Raw genomic sequence first — 22,557 nt, forward strand, 5'->3', positions numbered from 1 at the left:
TGAACTACCTCAATCTTCTTCGGATCTACCTTGATCCCCTCATTAGACACCACGTTGCCCAAGAACGCCATAGAGTCAAGCCAAAACTCACACTTGGAGAATTTAGCATATAGCTTCTTCTCCCTCAAAGTCTGGAGTACAATCCTCAGATGCTGCTCATGATCCTCCTAGCTACGTGAGTACACCAATATGTCGTCAATGAACACAATGATGAATGAATCAAGATACGACTGGAATGCATTGTGCATCAAGTTCATGTAGGCTGCTAGGCATTGGTCAGCCCAAAAGACATCACAAGGAACTTGTAGTGACCATAATGGGTCCTGAATGCTGTCTTTAGACTATCAGAATCCCGAATCTTCAGCTAATGATACACTGACTTCAAGTCAGTCTTCAAAAACACTCTAGCACCCTGAAGCTGGTCAAATAAGTTATCAATGTGCGGTAGTGGGTACTTGTTCTTAATTGTAGCTTTGTTCAATTGCATGAAAAAAATGCATATCCGCATAGTACCATCTTTCTTCTTCACAAATAGAATCGGCGCACCCCAAGGCGACACACTGGGACTGATGAAACCCTTATCAAGCAACTCTTGAAGTTGTTCCTTCAATTTCTTAAACTCCGCTCGTGCCATAAGATACAGAGGGATAGAAATGGGCTGAGTGCCCGACACCAGATCAATACCAGAATCAATGTCCCTGTTGGGTGGCATGCCCGACAGGTCTGAAGGAAACACATCTGTAAAGTCTCTCACTACCGGAACATCCTCAATGGTAGGAGTATCAGCACCAACATCCCTCACAAAGGCTAAATAGGCCAGGCATCCCTTCTCAACCATCTGTTGAGCCTTTAAACATGAAATCACTCTACTGGAAACATAATACAGGGAACCTATACAATCCAACCTCGGCACCCTAGGTATTGCCAATGTCACGTTCTTCGTGTGACAATCCAGAGCGTGACATGGTGATAGTAATTCCATGCATAAAATCATGTCAAAATCAACCATGCTAAGCAGTAAAAGATCAACTCTTGTCTCCAATCCTACAATAGTCACCACACAAGACTGATACATATGGTTCACAATAATAGAGTCACCCACTGATATAGATACATGAATGTGCATAACTAAAGAATCACATGGCGTATCCAAACAACGAGCAAAGTATGATGACACATATGAATAAGTGGATCCAGGATCAAATAATACTGAAGCATCTCTATGGCACACTGAAACAATACCTGTGATCACATCATTGGAAGCAACTTCCTCTGGCCTGGCGGGAAAAGCATAGTATCGAGCCTGACCGCCACCTGATCGACCTCCCCTTTAGGGCGACCCCAAACTGCCTGAGTCCTACCCCGAGCTGACTGAGCGGGTGGTGAAGTAATTTGTGCGGAAGTAGTAGCCTATCCTCTATGCTGAACGGGACCTCCAGTAAGATGGGTACAATACCTCATCACATGCCCCAACTCCCCACACTTGAATCAACCTCAATCTAAGGATGACTGCGGGGCCTGAATCAGACCTCGAGAACTAGAATAGCCACTAGAAGAACCCGGTACTAACGAACCCTGAACTAATGGAGCACGGTACGAACTTTGAGCTGGGAGCATACTGAATGATGACTGAACCAGATGAGTACTGTATGAACCATGACTAGCAGATGCACCACGATGAACCGGACGAGCCATCTGAGCGGGCCTGTAAGGTCGACCCCTGTTGTGATGTGACTGGCCTCCAAATGAGGTACCACTAAAACCACCTGAACTATGGGGCCTCTTGACCTCCCGCTCCTTGCTCTCAAGCATGCGAACTGACTCTAAGTACCTAGAATTCTCAACCACCTGGTCAAACCTAAAATCTGTCTCGGCCTCTCTAGCCAAACTGACACGGTTGCCATAGTTGAGGCCATCAATGAACCTTCTCATCCTCTCTCTCTCAGTAGGAACCAACCACACTGCATGACGAGCTAGATTTGCGAACCTCATCTCATACTGAGTCACTGTCATACCCACCTGGTGTAGCTACTCAAACTACCTACGCAACTCCTCTCTGCGAGTCTGTGGGACAAACTTCTCTAAGAAGAGAAGTAAGAAATCATGCAATGTAAGTGGTGCTACGCCGGCTATTCTTCTCAACTCATAGGCATTCCACCATATGTAGGCTTCCCTAGTCAGTTGAAATGTAGTGAATGCAACCCCACCGGTGTCCAAAAAACCTGCTGTGTGAAGCTGCCCCACTGAACTCTGGAGGGTTAAGCCTCCTAAACTGCTCCAGTCTCTTCTTCTCCTAATCACTGATAGGTGGGCCAACCTCAGCCCGAGCAGCAACAACTGGCTAGGCCGGTAGTACCCCCGGTGTCTGGAGTCCCTGAGCTCCCTGCTATGGAGTACAGGCGGCGGGAGTCTGGGCACCTCCTCTGGCCTGTGAAGTGGCCGGTTGATAAGTTGGTATTTTACCAACTTACCTCTTCTTGATACTTAGACCTTTGCATGATTTTTTTGAGAAACTAAGACATTTATTGAGGTTTATTGGCATATTTCAGGTATCATGTGATTTGGAGAAGATACGAAAGAAAACAAGTCAAAATGTGTTAAATTGGGAAAAATGGACTGCTGCCAGTTGTTTCTCTATGCGAACACGGAAGAAGCCATGCGATCACAGAAGTCCAAGAAAAAGAATCTATGCGATCGCAGAAGGATACATGCGATCGCAGAAGCTTAGGAGAAAGAAGCCATGCTAACGCGATTGAAGTCATGCCATCGCGAAGAAGTAAAGTTGGTCCGCACTGGTCAAACATTCTAAGTAAACGCATCTGTCTCCACACGATCACGTAGCTTTGCAGACGTTGCTCTTCGCGATCACAGTTATCTATATGCGATCGCATAGAACATAATCTGGGAAGAAATCTGGGCAGTTCTGGAACTTCACGTTTTTGACCCCAAACCATTTAATACACGACCTAGATTATTGAAAAGATATCTTTGGTATCTTTGGAAGCTTTTGACACTTTCGGCAAATCTTGGACAGAGTTTTGGCATTTTTGGAGCTAGGGTTCTTGCACACACACTTCGGTCTTGAAGATTTAGAGTTTTTAGTTGAGAATTTCTTACCCATTTATGTTCAAATTTTTTGCTTTGTATTGAATATCTAAGTGTGTATTATTTTTTCCAACACTTGAATCTTGTTTATGGGAATATTCATAGTTAAAGTGTGGATTAAATATCTTGCTGTGCTTATGCATTGAGTGATTTTTATTTATTATGAAGTGAGTTGTTGTTTCTTTATTTATTCTTGTTTTTTAATTTTTCCAAAGGGATTAGCTAACCCTAGGACTCGCCCATTCACTTTGAATTAATTTTGGAAAAAATAATTTGTGGTTGAAAAAGTTTAATTAACAAAAATTTGAGGCGTTAACCCTCATTTTATAGATTCTACCTAGGGATATGATTAACGACTTGTAGCCATATTCGGGTGTGCTTAATCTCTTAATTTTTCTAGGGATAATTCAATTAGGATGTCTTGTTAGTGTTAGAAAGAAGCTAATATAGAATTATTACCCGAGGCTAATTAACATAAACTCGCTCATATTTGTAAAATCGTGAAATATATTGGATCGTTACTTGAGTGTAATTTCCAATGCATCCATGCTTGTATCCATTGATCATTTTACTTGCTTTCTAGGTTAGTTTATATTTCTGCATTTAGCTATAATATTTTTACAAAAATCTTTCTAAGTGTTTGGCTTAGCATAATAAGTGATAATTCTCTTACACGCCTAATCGCCTACATATTGATCTCTGTGGGATTCGATCCCGACTCATAGTTAGATAAATTATATTGCATGCAACCGTGTCCATTTACTTTTTAGTAGTGGATTTGAACGTCATCAAAATTGGCACCGTTGCCGGGGAACAATTTGTCGTATTTAGGTTGTTTGAGAAATAAGCGTACGTACTTTCGTCCAAACTTTTTAATATTTGTGTAATTATTTTTCTCATCTTTGTCTATTTTTCTTGTTTTTTCTTGATTGTTTCTTATTTATTTTCTTAGTTTTGAAAAATGGCATCGCATAATGAAAATTGATCGGATGGTAGTTGTTCATACTTTGATGACCCTTGTCCTTATTGTGGAGGACCACTCGTGGCAAAATTGTTTAAATTCTCTCGGGGGCGGATTGTGCGTACAATATCAAACCCATGAGTGGAGTATTTGTGATAAGTGTGATGGTCAAAATGGCCATTGGAATAATTATGCTTATTTGTCCTTCCCTTCCATGAACCCCCACTATGATGATTCTACTTTTTGTGATAACAAGTATAGGGATATGGAAGTGGAAAATGGAGCATGGTCAAAATGGAGAGTTCAAGCTCATGTTGGAATGCTTACTTGAAGGAGGAAACAAAGAGCAAAATGCTTTGGAGGAGCTTTTGGAGAATAGTCTCCAAAATGATTTTGCACTTGAAAGGTTGAACTCACAAATGGGAGAAATTCTTGAAGCTTTAGAGGTCCAAAAAGCCCCGGAAGTGAATGATAGCCAAGAACCTTCCTTAGAGGTTGAAGCCGAAAATCCTTCTTTGGCACTTGATCAAAACCAAGAAAAACTCTCAAATGCTCAAAATGAGAGGATGATGCTCATGTTGGGGGCTATTCTTGAAAATGAGGAGAAGCAAAACTTGGCACTCGAGGACTTAAAACAAGCACTACATTGAAATGATGAGACTATCCGCACTTTGGAAGATCAAATGAAATCATTGATTGAGGCTCATTATGCCTATCAATTTGAGAGTGTGGAAATAGGTCAAGAAGAGTCCAACTTCGAGGAAGAAAGTGAGCTTTATTTTGAGGAATCAAGAATTGAACATCAGCCAATCGACTCCATGCTTGTTGGTGATGCCAAGAAAAATATAGAATTAGTGTCAACCGGTGTAATTAAAAGTATGGTTGAAGTTGCCTCTAGCCCGGGAGACCAAGAGGATGTCAAAATCCGGAAAGAATTGTAATTTGGAAGCTTGATGTCACATTCCAAGCATTTCTCAACATTGGAATTGTGTGATGATATGGGAATTGAACTACACGAATCAATGAGGGATTGCAAAAAGGAAAGGCAAAGGTCATAAATTTTACAATTTGAAAGTTCAAGAAGGCAAAATGACATTCCTCACATGAAAGCCAAGAAATACAAGATGAAGAAATTAAAGTTTGGCTTGATCATCGACTTACCACCCCCATCGCTCGTGGTCACAAACTTGATTCTAAGTTAGGTGCCCAGTTCATATTGTCCAAGTGGCGAGAAAAGTGGTAAAGTTGATTTGCGTCGTGCCATGACGTTAAATGCAACGCTTGATGGGAGGTAACACATCATTTTCAAAATTTTTAGTCATTTTTTTTAGAATCGCGTAGTATATTTTTGGAGTTGATTTGAGCAGGTCGAGGTGACCAGACAGCAAAAAACCAGTAGCTGACAAAATTTCAGAAAACTGCAGAGCATCACGATCGCATGAATATCAAGGCGATCGCGAAGAACAAATTTTTCTGTTACCCTATGAGATCGCAAAAGCTTAAATGCGGTCACGTCTGTGTGAGAATCAATTGTTCTTCACGAACGCATCTCTTAGTCCGCGATCGTGGTTCTACAGGTAAGTCTCAGATATTTAAAACACTGGACATCAAAAATAGACACCATACTTCTGCCCAAAACATAGTAACGGTTCCTCCTACTCCCCTAACCCCAAAAATCATCTCCAATCCTGCTCTTTCTTCAATCTCATTGCATTATTCATTTGCCATCCTCAAGGTATGTGGATGCCCAATTCTGCGTACGCGTAGGTCCAATTCTGCTCTTCGTGAAGATTGCCCTCTGTGATCGCGTTGACTCTTCCGCGATCGCAGACCTTTAACTCTGCAGAGAACCAAAAATGCTCTGCGCGATCGCATGAATGTTTTTGCGATCACATAGGCCTAAGTTTGCTGCAGAACCAAAATGCCCTTAACGATCGCGTTGACTATTCCGCGATCGCAATGCTTCCAAGCTGAGGAAAACAAAATTCTCTTCGCGATCGCGTAAATGTTTCCGCGATCGCATTGCTTTAACCTCCAGGCAGCAAAATAGTAGCATTGCAGATTTGAATGCTGATGCCTTTTGGTCATTTGCTTTGGCCTAAATGCATCATAATACAGTGTATTGAGTACTCCTCCAAGAATTTAACATGTGGTCTACTTCTGTATGTACTTTGAGCATAAAATGGCCTCAGAAAATGATGAAATTGTACAAGAGCCTACTCTACAAGTTGTGGAAGAGGAATATTTTGATCGGGCCATATTCACAGCTGTTGAATGTGAAAGAAACTATGACAAACTCATGTCAAAGAGCATCATCAAAGAAAGGGGCATCCATTTGGACAAACTTGATGCTAAAATGCCGGATTTGTTTCGAAGATTGACTAACAATGGATGGATTTGTTTTGCTCCTCAATCAATCAAAGTCAACTACACAGTTGTTCGTGAATTCTATGCCAATTTCATGAAGACCGACATTCAAGGGGAATTATTTACCTTTGTTAGGGGCAAGTAGGTCAACTTTGGTGCCGAGGTAATAAACGCACACTATATTCTTCCCAATGCTGACAACGAGGTATATAGAGTCAGAGAAAGGGAGAGAGGAAGCCAATGGTTGGTGGAGAAGCTTCATGACGGGGTGACCCCGACTTGGGAAAGATTGCATAAAGGGGTTGATTCTTCTGAATTCACAACTGAAGCCAAGACTTAGCTGTCCATTATTTGTGCTAGAATCTTGCCATCTAAACATGAGTCTGAGGTGACGCCTGCGAAAGCATTGATGATTGCTGCTATTATGGATGACTTGCCAATGAACGTGGGCCAGTACATGGTAAGTGAAATTGAGGAAGCATGTAATAGGAGGTCTAACAGTCTATTCTTTACCTCATTGATCACTCAATTGTGCTATGATGCTGGGGTGTTAAAGAACCTGAATGATTCTGAGAAGGACCCAGACAAGGCAATTTATCCATTGCTCAGAAAAGGGCCAACTGGTGGGAAGAAGAAGAGAAGGATTGATGTATCATCTCCTTCATTTGGGCAATTTACTGAGACTGTCGCTGGGCCCGGTGGTTCTTCCACAGCTGCAGCAGGGCTACATGCTCCCATTTCTCCACTTCCTTTTGGACCTCCCACTATGCGCTACCTCTCCAGTCAAATCTGTAGCGTCGATGCACACATTTGCCAATTTGTAGCTGGTCTTCCCTCTGGTCCATTTGGGGAGGGGACTTCTATTGGGACTAGTAAGAAGACATCTCTGGATGATGTAGTTCAGGAACAAAAAGTAATCAAAAACAGGTTGGAAGACATGAGCCGAAGACAAGGAAAGATTAAGAGGCGGCAACTGAAGTTCAAAGAGCATGAGAAAAAGAAAAGCAAATTCCTGTCCAAAATGATGCACAAGCTGAGCTCTTTCCATGGCTCACATGAATCAGAGGACGATGGCGAGGAGGATTTGGAGCTCAAATTCCCCACCACCTCCAGCTCCGAGTGATGCAGTTTCAGGGAGCACCTCTTTCATTTCATCTTGTTTTATTTAGTTGCATTGAGGACAATGCAACACTTTAGGTTGGGGGTGGCTCATTTATATGTGATGATGTATTTGGAGCATGGCTATATTTGTTTTTTGGAAAATGAACTTGTGTAGATTGGTAACCGTTTATAGTTTATTAGTGATATTTTGTAGTTTATTTCTAGCATGTTGGCATTAGTTTTTAATTTCTTATTTTGTTACTTTATTTACTCGTATTAGTATTAATTAAACTCCTTGGTATTTCTTTATGCTGCAGTTCTTTTCCAAGGAAATAATTTGTGTCGAACTGGGTGACTTTTTAGTCTTGTCTAGTTTTTTTTTTAATTTTTACATATTTCTTTTTAGTTAGTTTAGTAGCTAGTAGTGAATAAATTAGTTATTGGGTGTGATCTTTTTGTCCATAAATCAACATGTGGCTTGTTTGGTAACAACATGATATAAACTTTGGCATATGAAGTCTTGATCTTTAAAATGAAAAATGATTGAAGTGATTATCCTTGTTGAGACTTTTAGGTTCTATTTTTGGCTCTTTAATTCATTAAATAGTCTTTTAGGCTATATGTTATTTTCTTTGGGTTCATTTGGTTTTAATTGAATTTTGAATTTATATGTCACTCGAGTTTGTGCCATGTGTGGTGAGATTTGTTGTGAGTTCTCTTGCATTATTTGTAGTCTAGAACTTGCCCGGAATGTGCTTCAAGGAAAAATCCTAGACTAACTTGGTTTGAAAAATGATGTTAGGCCTTTCTTGGACCGTTATTGTGCCTTAAATGTCATACTCTTGCATATTTTCCCTAGTCAACCCCTTTTGAGCCTTTAAACTTTTTCTTTGGAAATCATATTACAAGCTCTAGCCCTTCGTTCTTTATCGATCTATATTTTGGCATCCTACCTCCCTAAGTACTTTGAAAGTGTAAACATAGGCTAAAAGCCTAAGTTTGGGGGTGAAGGTTGGAAAAGTTGTGATGTGGAAGTTACTTAAATGTGAAAGGTAATAATAAAAAAAATAAATAAATAGTAGAACCTTCCTTGATTTTTGAAAAACAAATGAGTAAGAAAGAAGAAAAAAGAAGGAAAAATAAGGAGTTGTGAATAAAGGAAAAATTAGGTGTGGAATGAAAATTGAAGACATGATGGAAAAAGTTATTGAAGGAAGTGTGCTTTAATTGTTGCAAATTGTAGTGCTTAGGGAGGTTTTGAGTCATTCTTATCCAAATTGTACCCTACCTTAACCAAAAACCTACATTACAATCCTTTAATTCCTACTTGATTTCGAACCAAGTGTGTCTACATTAGTGGAGAAATACATGAAGGGAAAGCCTATGGCACTACTTATGTGCATTTGAATATCTTTGTGAGGGAGAGAGAGTTAGTTCTTTCCATTTGATATCCCATTTGTGTTTAAATTATAATTTATGATTTGGGATTCTCTCTTAAGTGTGAGGGCATATGAAATTTTGAGTTGCGAACTTAATCCAATCTCCAATTAGGAGGAAAGAACAAAAGAAAATTATTTGTGATAGTGAGACAATTTTTGAAGCTTTAGTGTCATGGCTTGGTTGCTACTTTGAGTAATGTGGTGATTGAGCACTTGAATTGAAATGAAATTGGTGAGAAGTTGTTGGCGATTCATATGCTTTGGATTAATTGTTGGTACCAACTGAAGTTACTAGATTGTGTTTAATTTGAACCATTTTGGATTAAAATGATATTTGGTATGTCATTGAGCTTAATTGATGATTTTATTAAAGGATGTTCTTAGTTGTTAAATTGCTTGAGGACAAGAAATAGTTCAAGTTTGGGGGTTTGATAATTTAGTATTTTACCAACTTATCTCTTCTTGATATTTAAACTTTTGCATGATGTTGTCAAGAAACTAAGGCATTTATTGAGGTTTATTGGCATATTTCAGGTATCATATGATTTGGAGAAGATACAGAAGAAATAAGTCAAAATGTGTTAAATTGGGAAAAATGGACTGCTGTCAGTTATTGCTCTACGCGATCACGGAAGAAGCCATGCGATCGCAGAAGTCCGAGAAAAAGAAGCTATGCGATCGTGAAGGATACATGCGATCGCATAAGCCCGGGAGAAGGAAGCCATGATAACGCGGCTGAAGTCATGTGATCATGAAGAAGTAAAGTTGGTCAACACTGGTCAAACATTCTACGCGAACGCGTCTGTCTCCACACGACCGCTTAGCTTTGCAGACTTTGCTTTTCGCGATCATGGTTTTCTCTATGCGATCGCATGGAACATAATCTGGGCAGTTCTGGAATTTTATGTTCTTGACCCCAAACAATTTAATACACGACCTAGCTTATTGAAAAGATATCTTTGGCATCGTTGGCAGCTTTTGACAGTCTCTGCACATCTTGGGCAGAGTTTTGGCATTTTTGGAGCTAGGGTTCTTGTACACACACTTGGGTCTTGAAGATTTGGAGTTTTTGGTTGTGAATTTCTTACCCATTTATGTTCAATTCTTCATTTTCTTGCTTTTAATTGAATATCTAAGTGTGTAGTATTTTTTCCATCACTTGAATCTTGTTTATGGGAATATTCATATTTTAAGCGTGGATTAAATATCTTGTTGTGCTTATGTATTGAACGATTTTTATTTATTATGAAGTGAGTTATTGTTTCTTTAATTATTCTTGTTCTTTAATGTTTCCAAAGGTATTAGCTAACCGTAGGACTCGCCCATTCACTTCGAATTAATTTTGAAAAAATAATTTGGGGTCGGGAAAGATTAAATAGCAAGAACTTGAGGTGTTAACTCTCCCTTTATAGATTCTATCTAGGGATAGGATTGAACTAATTGTAGCCATATTTGGGTGTGCTTAATCTCTTAATTATTTTAGGGATAATTCAATTAGGAAGTCTTGTTAGTATTCGGAAGAAGCTAATATAGAATTATTAACCGAGGCTAATTAACGTAAACTCGCTCATATTTATAAAACCGTGAAAAACATTGGATCGTTACTTGAGTGTACCTCCCAATGCATCCATGCTTGTAGCCATTGATCATTTTACTTGCTTTCTAGGTTAGTTTATATTTCCGAATTTAGCTATAATATTTTCACAAAAATCTTTCTAAGTGTTTGGCTTAGCTTAATAAGTGATAATTCTCTTATACGCCTAATCGCCTACATATTGTTCTCTGTGGGATTCGACCCAGACTCATAGTTGGGTAAATTATATTGCATGCGACCGTGTCCATTTACTTTTTAGTATTATATTTGGACGTCGTCACCGGTGCAGCTGGAACCAGAATTTCATGAGCAAGGCTTGTGCATACAGTCAAAATCTGGGCCAAGGCCTCCTGAAGGCCTGGGATAACAATGGGCTCTGCTGGTGCCTGAGTTGGTCCCACTGACTCAACAACATCTAGTAATAGGAAAATAAAAGAAAGAGAGTCAAGGTCTGCGGATGTCATAATAACTACCTTGAAGTCTCCGAACACTGGTACCAACTCGGATCTAGCGATCACCGCATCCAGATGCACCGGGATGTACACATGAAGTACAGTGTGTAGTATGGGTACAATCGACCCCACATACTCAATAAGTAACAGAACTAACCTTGGGCTGAAAGTAGTGACGAGCTCAGAAGAAGATAGTGAAAATCCAATATAATGACAACACAAATATGATGATGAAAATAACAATAAGTAACTCAAGGAATTATCACAATTGACTCGTTTATATTACAGAAATTTAGACATGCTTTCAAGTTTAACAATTAAAGCTCAACAATAATAAGAACACATCAAATACGGGTAGCATGAGGAATGGTACATCTCTATGCCTACATGTCAAATATACATGTCAAATGAATGATTTCACTGTAATATTCCCAAGTACTCTCACTCTCAGCATACTCAATCTGTCTGCCTCAAATGCCCACTCATCACACACACACAAAAAAAAAACCTCAGCACTGTACGGGTGCCTGACATCAATGCCCCTCACCAAAGCACATGTATATATATCATGGTGTCTGCGCTCACTGCTAGTATGTTAGACTCCGGAGGGGCGGATCCTGCCCAAGAAGCTAATCAAAAGCCAATAAGGCATGTTGTGGCGTGCAACCCAATTTACATAATAATAATAATAGTAAAGCCATTATGGCTTGTTGCGGCGTACAACCCGATCCAAAATAACACTCTCAACAAGGCTCTCAGGCCTACCTCAGTCATCAATATTTCAAGTCTCAAGGGCTCACCATCTCAAACCACTCAGCCCAACAACTCCACATATGGAACAACAATGATAATATGCGATGCAACAATGAATGATGAACAGAGACTGAGATATGGTATGCCAAATGAAGAATCATTACTGGGTGTAGAAATACAATTAAAACAGATAACTCAAAACAACAAAAATAGCCTCATATAGTCTCAATCAAATTACCCATATGGCCTAAATATGATCTCTAACATGAATCATTGCTCAATTAATCTAACAAGTAGGAAAGGCACGTATAAAACAAGTCATGATAGAAACATAGTACAAATAGTCGACCCAGAACATGATTACCCCGGTTCAAGCCCACACGCCCGTCACCTAGCTTGCGCGTCACCCCAAAACATCAAAAATAACATGTTTTCCAGGGATAAATACCCTCAATTCCATATTTAGAAATGTTACTTACCTCAAAGCGCGCAACTCAATACTCCAACAAGCCCTTGCCTAGAAAATCGGCCTCCGACCGACTCTAATCTAATCACAACAACTTCATACCATCAATAATAGTCACAGGAAACAATCTTAAATGATACAACTAGAATCTTTAATCAAAATCGAGAAGTCAACCCAAAATGTCAACCCCAAGCTCGCACCCCGGAACCTGAAAAAATTCACGAATTCCGAACACCAATTCAATTACGAGTCCAACCATACTAATTTTATTCAATTCCATCCACAAATGGACCCTCAAATAACCAAATCTCACTCTCCAACACAGTCAAATATCCCTGAGTTTCACTTCAAAATCACATAAACTAGGTGTAATAATCACTAGGTAATCAATATTTATTAATAAAATGATGAATCTTCACTTACCTCTTCAATTGTAACCAAAACTCTCTCAAAAATTGCCCTTAGACGAGTCCCAAAACTATCCAAATGATATAAACCACAAAACCGTTCGAATATAAGTTCTGTCCAGCAAAATCGCACCTGTGGTGAATGTGGTAGTATATGCGACACTGCTTCTGCGGTAAAAGGTCCGCTTATGCGGAATCCACTTAACTCGCGACCAAGCGCACCTGCTACCCTACATGCGCACGTGCGGGATCGCTTCTGCATTCCAAACTACGCATCTACATTCACACGCAGATGCGGAACAAGCCTCTCACTTGAGCTCCTTCCAGCTCCAGTCAAGATCTACTTCTTCAGACTACCTAGCGCATCTACGCTTCCGCAAATGTGGCTCCCCATCCGCATATGCGACCATTGCCAATCATTGCTTCCTCCATTTGTGCGACACCTCTACTGCTTCTGCGGCTTCGCACCTGCGGCCCAGACCTCGCAGGTGCGATCACACCAGAAGCCATAAGCTTCATCAATACCAACAAGTCCTAAAACACAACACGTACTTAGTCGAAGACTCAAATTACGTTAAACAACATCAAAATCATGAATCGCATCCAAATTCAAGCCTAATAAAACTAATGAGCTTCCAACTTCTTAAACTAATGCCGAAACATATCAAATCAACTCCGAATGACCTCAAATTTTGCACACTAGTCCCTAATAATACAACTAACCTATTCCAACTTCTGGAACCAAAATCTGAACCCGGTATCAACAAAGTCAACTCTCGATCAATCCTCTCAAACTTCCAAACCTTGAACTTTCCAACTTTCGCCAAAAAGCCTCAAACCAACCTACAGACTCCAAATCAATATCCGAATATACGCCTAAGTCCAAAATCACCATACGAAGCTATTGGAACCATCAAAACTCTATTCCGGAGCCGTCTACACAAAAGTCAAACTCCAGTTAACTCTTTCAACTTAAACTTCCAACTTTGAGACTAAATATCCTAATTCACTCCGGAACATCCTCAAAACTAAATCAACCACCCAGGCAAGTCACATAACCAAAAATGAACATAGAAGAAGCGATAAATAGGGAAACAGGGCTATAATATGCAAAATGACCGGCCGGGTCGTTACACCCCTCAAATCACCAAATCTCACTCTCCAACAACATAGTCAAAATATCCTCGAATTTCATTTCAAAATCACATAAACTAGGTGTAATAATTAATTGGTAATCAATATTTATTAATAAAAATGATGAATCTTCACTTACCTTTTCAATTGTAGCCAAAACTCTCTCAAAAATCGCCTTTAGCCGAGTCCCAAAACTCTCTAAATGAGAAAAGCCACGAAGCCCTTTGAATGTAAATTTTGTTAGCAAAACCGCACTTGTGGTCAATGTGGTCGCATCCGCTTATGCGGTAAAAGGTCCGCTTCTCCGGAATTCACTTAACTCCCGACCAAGCGCACATGCAGCCCTCCATGCGCATCTACGGGATCGCTTCTGCGGTCCAAACTTCGCATCTGCGGAAACCACACATTCCCTCCAATCTCGCATATGCACTCATATGCCCGCATCTGCGGACACGCTGATGCGGAACATGCCTCACACTTGCGCTCCTTCAAGCTCCAGTCAAGATCCGCTTCTGCGGACTACCTAGCGCATTTGCGCTTCCAAAAATGTAGCTTTACGTCCGCATCTGCGATCACTGCCAATCCTTGCTTCCTCCGCTTCTACGACACCTCTAAAGCTTCTACGGCTTCACACCTGCGGCCAAGACCTCGCAGGTGCGATCACACCAGAAGCCATAAGCTTCAGTAATACACCAAGTCTAAAGACTAATTCCAATTCAATCTGAATCATACCCGAGACCCTCGGGGCCCCATTCAAACATACCAACAATTCTTAAAACACGATACAAACTTAGTCAAAGCCTCAAATCACATCAAACAATATCAAAATCATGAATCGCATCCAAATTCAAGCCTAATGAAACTAATGAGCTTCCAACTTCTAAAACCAATGCCGAAACATATCAAATCAACTCTGAATGGCCTCAAATTTTGCACACTAGTCCCAAATGACACAATGGACTTGTTCCAACTGCTGGAACCAAAATCCAAACCCGATATCAACAAAGTGAACTCTCGGTCAAACCTTTCAAGCTTCCAAACCATCAACTTTCCAACTTTCGCAAAAAGCCTCAAACCAACCTACGGACCTCCAAATCAATATCTGGACATACGCCTAAGTCCAAAATTACCATACAATGCTATTGGGACCATCAAAATTTGATTCCGGAGTCGTCTATACAAAAGTCAAACTCCGATCAACTCTTTTAACTTAAGCTTCCAACATTGAGACTAAGTGTTCCAATTAACTCTTGAACATCCCTGAAACCAAACAAACCAACCCAGCAAGTCACATAACCACAAATGAACGTAAAAGAAGCATTAAATAGGGTAACGGGTCTACAATACGCAAAACGACCGGTCAGGTCATTACACTCAGAGGCTCATAGCAATAACTTCCGGCCACAATAGCTTCTTAAAAATGAACCTGGTACCGGTAATAAACCTCATATCAAATAAAACCTTGTCCTAACCCTTCCTACACTGCCAATGATGAAAGAAACACGTATAAACTCATGACCACTCATCAGATCAACAAGTCATGGAGCTCTCTCATCCGATAAGAACCATAGCCAAATTCTAAGCTGATTAGTAACATTATTCCTTCAAATATACCGTAATCAAATCCGATAGCACTCGTTCCAGGTCCAATAACCTCATCTCATCAAGTACAAGCTGCTCAACTGACTTGCCACACCAATACCATCAAGATCTACATACCATGCAATCCGTGCACCCAACAAGCCATAACTCAATGTAACCAATGATGAAATAAGAATCAAATAAGTGAACCATCCCGCAATCTCAAAAGACATTACCACAAAGAGCAATGCTATGAACCCATCTCACAAAGGAGAAATAAATACAAGGATCGTACCCCAACATAACTCTGTTGTGATGCGTGACCCAATCCAAACACCAGTCCACATGAAATACCTCAAGCCATGATACTCAAAATCAACAACCACACGCAAATCAACAACCAACATACGAAATGCATGACCATAACCATGGAAGAATGGATAGCACAATATACCACAAATTAGGAAAAATCACAACCAATGAGCCATCAACCATCAATACCCCAAGAGCTATCTCGCTCGAATTCCACTACAAGGCCCAAACAGAACCACATCATATGTGCGAATACTCAACAGTCTCACAACCCATTATAGCATATAAGAGTAACACATAGAACATATCAGAACACGAACAAGACCAACTCTAAATGAATGGAACATCCCTCAATAGTAGGAGAGCTGAGTCAACAAATCCGACCCGATGTAGAATACACATCCTCATAGGGCCTACCAATGGCCCCCCAAATCAACAACGATCATCCACGAATAGATAAATGACCTCTAAATGTCCACAATAACCTAACCATAACACATACTATTAGCTGTCTAACTTTGGCCATACCTTCACAGCGCACAACCAAGGAACAATCTGCCTTTGAGAATACCCCATCTCCAAATCCTTAGGATACCAAAATCGGCATACCCGATCTCAACTCGACCACTCAAGTGACTGACGCATTTTTCATACATAATCATTCCACAAGAAATACTTCCATAATTCTTCCGTTCTACATAGGAAAATCTGAACATCAGCAGTTGATCAACCAGGCGAGCACCGCAATACCAATGAAGCATCCGTAAGTCAAAACACAATGCGCCTTCTAAAATGTGCACCCTTCTCATGTAATACCAAGTAGTACTAGAATTCATCTAAACATTTGAGACCGCCCATGCTGTCTAAAATTCATGACCTTCCCTTCAAAACTGAACCGCAACCTTGCACATGCAAACCTCAACCTCACACGACACACCGCATCTATCATGCCATCATATGAAAATACGAGATATCAACTCTGAGTCACCAGCAGATTACATACTTAATTAGCTAGTAACCTTCCACTTGGTCCCATCCCGGAGAAAATCATAATACACAATATACTCCTCATGCTGGTAGAAAATATCTATCTCAAACCGTGATGGAACTCATCGAGAACTCTTCAAAACCCATTGGCATAAGACCAAGCCATCATAACCGAATCCATATAACTCAACCAAGTACCTCAAGTCGCCAAACACAAGAGTATTGTCACAACTCCGGTAAAACCTCACCTCATTATAAGAACCAAAATAATCGATAATACCATTACCATACTGATCCAACCTACTACTACTACGTTGTCCTATATTCTCTGAGTTCCTTCTGAGTTGCTTTAAGTTAATACTTCTCCTTGCCAGTACACTACGACCCTTAACCCAGTGCTCACAAAGAGATATCCTAGCATGAAACCACGTCGTCCCAACGCCCATAAGCCGTTGTATTCCTTCTTGAGCATCTGAAAAATACTGCATCTGAGATACCCACTCTGAAGAGACCTTATGTGAATCTCAAGCTATTTCCTTAACCTCTCTAATACTAAAACGTAGAACCACTAATGATATAGATATACCGCAAGTCCCAACACTATCCAGTGCAATCTCATATCTTAGCCTTTTACAATTCCCTGAATTCCTCAAATGCCACATATGAATCTTGAATCCATTAGAACTTTCTTGAGATTCCTCCACCCTATCCAAATCTCAAATGCACCACCCAAACGAGTTGAACGACCTGCTCCATCAACACACAAACACCTCAAGAAGTAACCCATACCTCTAAGCAAACGATTAAATCCTTACTCCATGCACACTACCTCCACCACAAATAGCAAACTCAAATCATCCCAAGATTTTCGGTATTTCCATAAAGTATAATGCATCATGAATCCAGAAATTTCCTTACTCGAGTCATCCTCAAAATCAAACTCTTCAAGTCATAACCGTTCCACAAGTATTGCCTTAGACCAAACTAGTATAAAACATAACCGTGCAATCAAATTATCAATAGAAAACTCCCCCACTTGGCTCGGAGCCATAGAACAAAACATCTAATAACTCACAATACCCTTATTCCATTATTGCCATAATCCCGCACTGCAATACAATTGAATCTTTCATAAGCTCATGTAGCTCTAATCATAAAAATACCCCAAACCTTTTGCTGAACTCATGTTCATCCGCGTGATAGTCAAGTCAACTTCCTCAAGTGATCCAAACTCAAATACAACCTATATAACCTATGGGTAGAAAGAAACTCTCGACAAAACATCAATAGAATCACACATCTGTATGCTACCCCGCTGATGATATCCCACCTACTTATCCTCAAACTGGCATCTCTCTATGCCCTATTCTAGCCACAACCACAATGCAATCGCTTAATCTCCTCGAGTCTAAACTCATCAACACATCATAAGACTACTTCGTTCAACAGATGAACAACATGAAAGATCACTTAAAATACTTAACACTCAAAACTATACAACACATCAAGATAGGAATCAAGCATTCGTTAGTCTTTTCACATCCCAAGGAAACTCTTCTTGTCATATCCCAACCATCTGAACACATCTTGCAGTCACACCTTACCCATCATATTACCATCCGACCATCCACCGAGCCATAAATCCCACTCCTATGGAACACTACCAGACATATATAGGTCCAAAATCACATACTTACATAATTGAAACTCAAGCCCAAGCCGCGGTCTAAAACCGGCCTCAAGTCCTCCAAACTAGCCCATCACCAAAACACTGAAAACACATCTCGCACCTCATTTACGGAATCACAAATCGTCGATGCACAACTGATACCGAGCGCTCACATAACATACGAGTGAGTGGAAGGAGTTCAAAAAGATACGTTTCAAGCTGAATCAATGCCGCACGATAAGGAACCAAAGATGAGAAGTTTATCCTAAATGCCTTGTAGCCTCTCGAAGATAGGTATGGACGCCATCATACTGATCCGCAATACTCTACTAGACACTTGCTCATGACTCGTAGAACCTATGAACCTAGAGCTCTGATACCAACTTGTCACGACCCAAAATCCGTCTAGTCGTGATGGCACCTAACCCAACCCGGTAGGTAAGCCAATTAACAGTCAACACATCTAAAATAAGAAATATATGAGTCAATATATAAGATAACTAAACTTCTATACAAAATCTCAAGGATTGGTAATACAAATCATGAGCTTCTAAGACTTAGAATTTACAAAGTTGGTACAAAATAAATGCATCATATGTTCGAAATATACATAAACAGATTTAAAAATATAGAGCCACCAAGGGAAAGTGGCAGCTATTACTGAAATACAGGTACATCTTCAATGCCAACTCCCGCCATACATATCGACATCAGCTCCAAGATCTGCACACAAGGTGCAGAAGTGTAGTATGAGTACAACCAACCCCATGTACTCAATAAGTAATAAACCTATCCTTAGGCTGAAAGTAGTGACGAGCTCGGAAGATAGCCGAAGTCCAGCATCAATAGCCAATAACAATTCATAACAGTATAGTAAAGACAGTAAAGGTATATAACTCAGGAGAGGTAATGCCTAACTCGTTCACAGATACGGAAAGGTAGACATGCTTTTCAAGTATAACAGTCCCAGTCTAAATCTTACCACTGAAATCATCAGATAAGACTTTTCATTGACCAGTTAGCATGAGAAAAATGCATCTCTATGCCAAGATGTCAAATATACATGTCAAGTAATCAGATGTCACATCACTGTCTAGCATGGGGAAAGTACATCTCTATGCCTACATGTCAAATAATCAGATGTCATGTCACTGTCTAGCATGAGAAAGGTATATCTCTATGCCAACATGTCAAATATACATGTCAAATAATCAGATGTCATGTCATTGTCTAGCATGAGGAAGGTACATATGTATGCCTACATGTCAAATATACATGTCAAGAAATCAATTTCACAGTCGAATCATTAAGTACACACACAATCCTAGCACAATCCATGTGCCTGGCTCAAATGCCCCAACAATATCACTGTGGATCCATCAAAATAATCACGCTTAGCATTGTACGGGTGCCTGGCATAATTGCCCATCATCAAAGCACGTATATAAAATAATGTTCCTGCGCCCACTGCTGGTATGTCAGACTCCGGAGGGACGGATCCTAACCAACCACTAATCATAATCACTTAGCCCAAATGATGGGGCCTGGTGCCCGCGTATCCTTAAATCAGTACAGCTTAGCCCACTGTGGGGCCTGGAATACGCGTAACCTCAATATCAATATAACTATTACGGTATGCAACCTGATCCAAATATCAATACAAATACGACTCTATGGCCCTCATCAGTTATCAATCCACGCAAGTCTCAATATTTAATATCTCACAAAAACAAAATACAATTATATAACACGAAATATCATAATATGCCTCAAATACAATCCAAGCTTGTGTCACGTACAAGGACACCAATAACACGTGAGATAGCATATCAACCGTGCATAAAGACATATATATAACATGCGGATGTAACTATCATGACTATACAGTCTGACTACGGCTGAGGCAAACAGCTCAACATGGCGAAAATAGCCCTATCATGTCTCAAACAATTAAGCAGGTGGCCTAGACATGATTTCTAACATGAATAATATCTCACGTAGTCAAATAATTGGAGAAACACATGAAATCAAAGAAGCATGATAGCAAAACAAGGCATGCAATAACCTACAAACTACTTGGATCATGAATACCTCGGTGCATGCACCCGTGCCCATTACCTAGCACGTGCGTCACCCCAACCCATCTCAAATATCATGTTTCTAAGGGATATCTACCCTCAAATCTAAGTTTAGATAGGTTACTTACCTCAAGAAAGCCAAATCAAATACCGAGCAAGCCATCCGATACTCTAAGAATGCCCATCCAGTGCGAATCAACCTCCGAATGGCTTGAAACTAGCCAAAAGCAACTTAAATACATCAAATAATGCCAAAGGAAAAAAATCAAACGATAAAGGTCAAATCTTTTGTCAAATTCACAAAGTCAACCAAAGAGTCAAATCCGGGCCCGCACCTCAAAACCCGGCAAAACTCATAAATTCCGATAACTCATTTGAGTACATCTCCAACCATACTAATTTCACTCAAATTTGACTTTGAATCTATGTTCAAAACTAAATAATTCACTTTAGGAAAGTTTAGACAAAACCCCCCAAATTTGTCTTTTAAAATCATCAATCAAATGCCAAAATCGAAGATGGAATCATGGAATATAATCAAATCCGAGTCAAAATTACTTACCCCAATCCATGTGGTTAAAATTCTCTCCAAAATCACCCAAAACCGTGCTCTAAGTCTCCAAAATGTGATAAAATAATCAACCCTCGAAATATATAGAGTGTGCCAGCACTTCCGCACGTGCGGTCCTAGAGCCGCTTCTGCGGCGTCGCTTCTAAGATCCCCACTTCTGCGGAAAACACTCCGGCCCTGACCACTCGCACCTGCAGAAGTTCCTCCTCTTCTGTGACATCGCAGGTGCATTGCACCTTCCGCTTCTGCGAAGAACTCGCCCAGCCTGCCTTCCCACTCCTGCACAACATCGCCCCGCATCTGCGCTCCCGTAGATGCGCATAAACTTTTGTATATGCGATAACTTTACCCAACTTAGCCTTTTTGCTTCTGCGCCTCTTTGATTGCATTTGCAGATCCGCATCTGCGCCCAAGATTCCGCAGGTGCGATGACACTAGTTTTTTGCCAAAACCAACCTCAACCAATATGGCTCAAAATAGTCCGAAACCCGTTCGAAACTCATCCTAGCACTTCGGGACCCCGTCCGAACATACCAACAAGTTCAAATACATAACACGGACCTAATCGAGGGCTCAAATCACACATAATAACATCAAAAACATGAATCGTACCTCAAATCAAACTTAATGAACTTTTGAACTTTCAACTTCCAAAAATCGTGCCGAACCATACAAAATCAACTCGGAATAACCTCAAATTTTACACACAAGTTTCAAATAACATAACGAATCCATTCCAACTCCCGAAACAACAATATGAACTCGGTATCATCAAAGTCAACTCCCGATCAAACTTATAAATATTCCAAACCTTCAAATTTCTAACTTTCGCTAAATAGTGTCGAGACCTTCTAGAAATATTCAAATGCAAATCCGGGCACACGCCAAAGTCCAAAATCACTATACGGATCTAATATAACCATCAAAACTCTAATCCGAGGTTAAATATACAAAAGTCAAACTCGGTCAACTCTTCCAACTTAAAACTTCCTGGTTGAGAATCATTCTTCCAAATCAAACCCCGAATCGCTTGAAAACCAAAACGACGATTTACACAAGTCATAATACATCATATGAAGCTACTCAAGACTTCGAATAGCTAAACAGAATGCAAATGCTCAAAACGATCGATTGGGTCATTACATTAACTAAATTGTTGCTTGTTTTAACTTTCTGTGCTTTATAATTGAGCAGAAATAACTGGCAGTATCATCACCCAATCTAATCCATTTTGCCTTGATTCTTTGTTGCAGGTACATTTCAGCTAGTTAGGATGACTGTCTGAACTTCTGATAGACTATGGCTTCTATCTGTTGATATTCTACATTTTTGGGACACTTTTGAAGTTGCACTTAAGCCCGCTTTAGTGCTTTCTTGTCTGCACCAACTTCAGACACAATGTTGTAGAAAAACCAGGTGTTTAAAGCTTTTAGCTTCTTTAACATTTTTAGTCTCCTCACAATTTTATATATTTTGCACCCTTCAATATTGTTATTCCAACCTTCATTGACGGTGGTCTTGAATTGTGGATGTTGAGCCCGAACATTACAGAATTGGAAGGATAAATTTACTATGTATCT

At 40.1% G+C, this 22,557-nt stretch overlaps 1 protein-coding gene across 1 annotated transcript; it reads right to left on the reverse strand.

The window, feature by feature from the left end:
• Positions 1 to 364: 364 nt before the first annotated feature.
• Positions 365 to 2,013, reverse strand: LOC138892661 (uncharacterized). The gene is made up of 2 exons (XM_070176395.1): positions 1,575 to 2,013; positions 365 to 1,242 (listed from the first exon to the last, which is right to left on the reverse strand). The coding sequence occupies exons 1-2, from the start codon at positions 2,011 to 2,013 to the stop codon at positions 365 to 367; spliced, it is 1,317 nt and encodes a 438-aa protein (XP_070032496.1).
• Between the last annotated feature and the right edge of the window lie 20,544 nt (positions 2,014 to 22,557).

This window comes from Nicotiana tomentosiformis, chromosome 5, assembly GCF_000390325.3.
Source record: "Nicotiana tomentosiformis chromosome 5, ASM39032v3, whole genome shotgun sequence".
NCBI classification, from domain to species: domain Eukaryota; kingdom Viridiplantae; phylum Streptophyta; class Magnoliopsida; order Solanales; family Solanaceae; genus Nicotiana; species Nicotiana tomentosiformis.